Here is a 6,000-nt window from a genome sequence, read left to right as displayed (position 1 = left end):
CTTCCTTTTGTTCATTCTCTTTTTCTTAGTTTTGGTTTTTAGTTTCAATCTTCATTTCTTCTTATGTAGTCTCTCTTTAGTTTTTCCAGTCTTGTTTAGTCTGTCTTCCGATTCTCTTCCTATTCTCTTACTTTGATCTTGCAGTCATTACCTAAAGGCACAATTTTGTTCAGTAAGTCCCTCCTCATTCACTTAGTTTTTGTTATTTTTTACTGTCTACTTCTTGCTTCTTCTTAGGCATCTCATATTTGTGCGTCAAGTGCAGCAGCAAGTGGCTCTTCTTAGGCACCTCATATTTTCTGTGCCAATCTCAGTTTTGGGAAATAGTGTCTATCTATCTACTCCCTCCGTCCCATAATATAAGAGCGCTTTTTACACTAGTATAGTGTCAAAAATGCTCTTATATTATGGGACGGAGGGAGTATTTATTAGTTTCCCATGTGCGAAAAGGCACTTTTTAATGGGTATTTGGTCATTTTGTTCTCATTGGAGCACATATGCTCATTTTCCATAGACCAGAGGGGAGATCAGTGGGCGTTTGCTCATTCTGTTCTCAATGAAACATTAAGGCACACATGCCGCTTCACACATCTTTTCCTTGTTCAGTCAAGTGTTGTTTTCATTTAGCAAATCATTTTTTCTCCAGGATCTTGTTTGGAAAATAAGGATTTTATATTTAGTGTACTGACCCATGAATTCAACGTGATCAATGCGTTTTGAAGTTCACGCTGAGAAAGAAATAACCAATCCCCTTTTCTTGGGAGGCCCACATGTATTCTTGGATTTCTAAGGGATTGGAGGATTTGTTCTCCTCGGCTACGTACACATTATGTGTTGTGGTTCTAGTCACCAGGGAGGCTATTTTGTATGATCTTTTTGCGGCGATGCAAAGGGCATTGTGCCACCCTTTTGCGCTTTTGCTTGACTCGTACAAATATGCCTTCGATTCTAAGCCACCTATAAGTGCGTTCCATGTTAATTTGTACTCCATTTTTCTTGCCTCTATCTCTCTTATGATTTTTCTCCTATTTTCTTGCAACATCTCCTCTTCTATAGTTCTATGTATGCAGGAAACCCCCCAAGGAAATTGTTTCTGAGATCAACATCCCTAGGAATGGACTACTATTTGACAGTGGGTGGACTGGGCTACACAAAAGCAGAATACCACGCTTATGTCGATAGTTGAACTTGCTTAAGTCTGGATAGAACAAGTTCGTGCTCAAATTAACATCGAGATATAGAGGGATGTACTCATCATGATTCTACCTTGTCGGCTGGTGCAACCAAATTTATCCCATTTCGACCTGCTCTAGTTAATTTTTTTTGTCTGGGATCACATTATGGTGGATACTAATGGTGGTTAATGGTATTTGTGTAGGCCATTGTCAAAATGTATCCTGTGCAAGTTCTTTCTTATATGTTATGTGTTATTCTTAGTCTACTTACTGTTTTGGAAAATTATCAGAGAACGATGTCCAAATACTCCCCCCGTCCTAAAATTCTTGTCTTAGATAGTTGATAAGTTGTCTTTCAGTTTTATTTTTCTACTGTCTTTCTGTTTTTCATTTCAGTTTGTTCAGCCCTTCAATCTTCAGTTTCAGTTTTCTGCTATGTTCAGTCTTCAGTTTCACTTTTCAGTTTGCTCCTTGTTTTGACGCAATAAAGAACTACTGTAGATCGGAAAGGGGTAGGAAGAAAGGCCTGGCAAGGCTAACTTGTGCAGGGGTGGGGAGGTGCTAACGGGTTTCTAGTCAGCCCACTAAGTTTAGGCTGGCGCACACACCGTGAGCGGGGGGAAGCTTAGCGGAATTCGACCTGAAACCATCGTGAAAATAGATGCTTACACACCGTGAGTGGCGCACACACCGCCCACTCCCCATTCAAACTCAGCCTCAGACCTGTCCACCGTGCACCTCTCCGGCCTCGCCGCCGACTAGACCACCAGCCGCCCCGCCCCCTTCACCTTCACCATCACCTCCGCGCCACCATCGCCGCCGACAACCACATCAGCAATGGTGCCACCGCAGTTGAGCATGTCAACCACACCGACCGGCGCAAAGTGGGAGGCGCCTCCTGCCACCGGAGCAAATGTGAAGATCTCGTACGAGGATGGCTGCAGGGTGAAGTGGATGGGCTCCGACTGAGGGGTCATCAGGACCAGCTCCCCAGAGTGGTGCTTGTACACGGCGTACTCCGCCGCGTCGGCCATGCCTGCCGTCTCTTCCCTCTGCCACCACTCGACGTCGGTCGGGTGGACCTCGCCGGAGACCGGCTTGTAGCAGTGCGCGTGGCCTCGGATGCGGCGCTCCGCCGGGTCCCATCCGGCTCCCTGGCAGTTGAACGCCCCGATCACGCCTCCAAACTGCAAAAAACATACACACAGATTCATAGGAAAAATTAAAATTTGATGTTGTAATCAAGTGAGAATGCCGTGGCATAATTAACAGGAAAAAGTTTTGTACCTTGTTGAGGTTCCACATCTTGAGGACAGTCTCCTGGTCCGAGAGAGGGTTCTTGAAGAGGCAGTCCCTGGTGGGCAGTGCATAGTGGAGGCACAGCGGCAGGGTACCGTCCGGGAACACGAGGGTCTTGAGCAGGGCAAAGTCATGGCATCCCAGCGAGTTACTGACGTAGATGGGGCTGCCGGAGACGGCGCGGGAGGCGCCGTGGAAGGCGGCGCAGACGTGGTCCGACTGGAACATGTCCCAGTCCGGCCGCACGAACTGGCCCATCCACAGGCTGTTGTACGAGCAGTTCACCATGTGCACGCCCTGCAGCCAGTATGCGTCGTCGCCGTTGCCCAACCAGAAGTCGTCGCCGGCGCGCGCCATGCCCACCTGCCTCGTCCCCAGGAAGAAGAAGTCGTTGCACTGCTCCATGCTCGCGATCATGCCCGTGCCTTCGAAGTTGGCCGCGACGGACTCCGACAGCCCGGCGTAGTAGGCCTTGGCGAGCTCCACGCGGCCGCCGTGCTCCGCGCACACGTACTCCAGCGTGTTCATCACGTCCACCTTCACGCCCGTAACCCCGGCGCCGGCCAGGTACGAGTGCATGGCGTCGTACAGCTTCCCGGCGTGCTGCGGCTGCACCAGCCCGATGCCGCCCTCCACGATGCGGTCCACGGCCAGGTCGTCCATGGTGCCCGCCAGGCCGGGGGAGAGGCGCGCGGGCTCGACCACCGTGTCCAGTGCCGCCGTGCCCGGACGCACGCCGCCCCACGAGCCGCAGAGCGCCTGCCACACGTACACGTCGTCCAGCGATGGGAACCTCTGCCTCATGTCCTTGAGGAACGCCTTCAGCCCCGCCTCGCCGCCGTCGCCACCTTCAGCCCGGCTGCGGAGCTTGTCGAGGACGTCCGCGCTCTTGGCGAGCAGCTGCTCCAGCTCCCGCCGCAGCTGCTCGAGTTTTGCGTCCAAGCTTGACATCTCGGTGGCCGCCGCCTTCTTCCTGGCGTTGAGGATGCCCTCGATCTCGCAGGCCTTGCGGACGACCGTCTTGGGCAGGTTCTTGTCGTAGAAGAGCTCCGGCGGGCAACGCAGCAGATCGCCCTCCCTGTACCGCCTGAAGCGCTCGCCCTCGTCAAAGCGGTAGAGGCGTGCCGTCATCTGCTCGCCGCAGAGGACGAGCCCCGGCGTGTCGGCATGTGGCGGGTCGTCGTCACGATTCGCGCTCTGCCAGCCGTCGTCGATAACGATGAAGCGGGGCGGCACGCCGGCGTCGGTGAACTCCGAGACGCCCTGCCAGACGCCGGCGGGGTCGACGGTGAGGTAGAACGCGTCCCAGGTGCACCACCCGAACCGCTCCGCCATGGGCGGCAGGGCCTTTTCTTCCATGAGCTTGAAGGTGCCGAGGTGCACCCGGGCGGCCATGTAGGCCTCGCGGATGACCTTGTAGGGGTCGGTGCCGGCGTGCACGTAGGCTATGCGCCCGAAGTCCGAGCCGGTGACAGCCGGCGATCCGCTCTCGGCGCAGAGCACGAGGCCGTCCTCGACGTCCTCGGAGGGGAAGATGGCCGACCGGAAGCTGCCCTGCACGAGCGGGAGCACGAAGACGCACCCGCCGGGGCCGAGCTCGGGGGCGTCGAGGAGCACCCACTGCGTCTCCGGCTGCACGTCGCGGCCGGGGTCGCCGGCGTGCATGGTGCTCCACCACGTCTTGAAGTGGAACACGCTGAGGAACCTCCGGCCGGCCAGCAGGCCTATGCGGCACGGCGCGCGGTCGGTGGCGGCCGGGGCCGTGAAGCCGAGGAAGGCGCCGCGGCCTGCCGCGGCCGTGGCCTGCTCGAGAAGGTGCGCCGGCGCGTCGGAGGACGATGGGTCGATCGTGAACGGCGAGAGCGCGACGTTGGACGGCACGCCGGAGAGGAGCACGGCTCCGCCGACGGTGAGGCTGCCGTCGTGCAGGGAGAATGCGAACTGGGACGATGATGATGCCATTGTTGGACTTGGACTTGGACCAAGACAAACGATGGATGGACAATGTTGTGTTGATGCAAAGGAACCAGCCTAGATCATGCGTATAAATAGTTCATTAGATGGAAGCAAACATTGCATTCGGAGGATGCGATCGAATCAGATTACAAGATTCTCTTCTTCTTTTTACCGTCTAATAAGACATCCAAGCAAATAAGGAAAATACATCCGATTATATAGAATCAGGTCATATCCATATCCCTATTCATATTCCTATTTAGATCACATATCCATTCCTTCCAATCGCTCATGTGTTTATGGCATTTTTTTTACATGTAGATTTCTTTGTGACTTTTACGGCAAGAAGCGTCGATACACATAGTGTGCATGCATGATAGCTAGCGCCCGATGGCATTCTAGGTTTTCCCATTTTCATTTTTGATTGATCAGTTTTCCATTTTTATTCGGCATTGGCAAATGATTTACTCCGTCCGACGAGACTCCAAACTTACTCATGCTACTGAAATGGACACAATTCGTCACGTGTGCATGCATGGTCAACCAAATATATGTTGTGGAATGCCGACAATCTTGTGGTTTATAATTAAAATGCAACTTTAGCTTTTTTTTTAGACAACCTCGCGAAGCTTTTTATTTAACTCGTCACAATGTTTACAGGGATGAAAGATAGATCACCTGGGTTGCCCAGCCACACACGGCGGCCAACACCCAGTGAGAGAGCATGCTTCGCTAAATTGTGAGCCTCGACATTCGAGCTCCTAAACTCATGACTAAAAAAACAATTGACAAAAACTTTCGAATGATCTACTATCTCCCTAATGATAGCTCCATAAACCGCTGCACTCGGCTGCCCAATATCGTCAATGACTACTCTACAGTCCGAGGCAACTAAGATCCTGTTTTGATACAAATCCTCTGCCAGGGCTAAAGATTCCCGCACAGCCAGGGCTTCGAGCGTTGTGGGATCATCAATGCCATGAAAGGTAATCGTGGATGCGCCCAGGAAAGCACCCTGGCGATCCCTGCAAACCGCAGCCACCGCCCCCACGGGTCTAGTCCTCATAATCGCTGCATCAACATTGATCTTGCATGTTCCCTCTTTCGGTGGTAACCAATGCCTCGGCCGAGGTTGAGCCACCCTCTGTTGCTCTTGTGGCTTTACTAGGACCTGAAGATCGTTGAGAAAAGAGGCCACAAAAGCATTTGTAGCATGTGGTGTTTGGTGCAGCCCTTCGTGAATTAATTTCCGCCTTGAGCTCCATATTGCCCACAAGGTTACTCCGAGCCTGGTGAATTCCTCATGTGATAACGTGTCCCTCATCGAGAAAAGCCAGGATTTAGCACTCGGGTTGACGCAGCTAGCCATTTGGCCGACCAAGTTCTCCGGTGCTAGGGCCCGTACGCTCCTCGACATGGCACAGTCGAGTAAGGCGTGTCTCCAGGAGTCCGGCGCCCCACATATCTGGCATGCTGGTGAAGTCGCCATCTTGCGATGGTGAAGTATATCATATGTGGGTATAGATTCCCTCGCCAACCTCCACAGAAACACACGTATTTTGTTCGGAAC

At 52.9% G+C, this 6,000-nt stretch overlaps 1 protein-coding gene across 1 annotated transcript; it reads right to left on the bottom strand.

Annotated features, from left to right (window-relative positions):
• Positions 1 to 1,933: 1,933 nt before the first annotated feature.
• Positions 1,934 to 4,436, bottom strand: LOC119351008 (stachyose synthase-like). Its single transcript, XM_037618580.1, has 3 exons — positions 3,548 to 4,436; positions 2,463 to 3,322; positions 1,934 to 2,362 (listed from the first exon to the last, which is right to left on the bottom strand). The coding sequence occupies exons 1-3, from the start codon at positions 4,434 to 4,436 to the stop codon at positions 1,934 to 1,936; spliced, it is 2,178 nt and encodes a 725-aa protein (XP_037474477.1).
• Positions 4,437 to 6,000: the final 1,564 nt, after the last annotated feature.

The sequence above is a fragment of the Triticum dicoccoides genome, chromosome 1B (genome assembly GCF_002162155.2).
Source record: "Triticum dicoccoides isolate Atlit2015 ecotype Zavitan chromosome 1B, WEW_v2.0, whole genome shotgun sequence".
NCBI classification, from domain to species: domain Eukaryota; kingdom Viridiplantae; phylum Streptophyta; class Magnoliopsida; order Poales; family Poaceae; genus Triticum; species Triticum dicoccoides.
The sequence above is the reverse complement of the archived record's forward strand: the minus strand, read 5'-3'. Positions and strand labels throughout refer to the sequence as shown.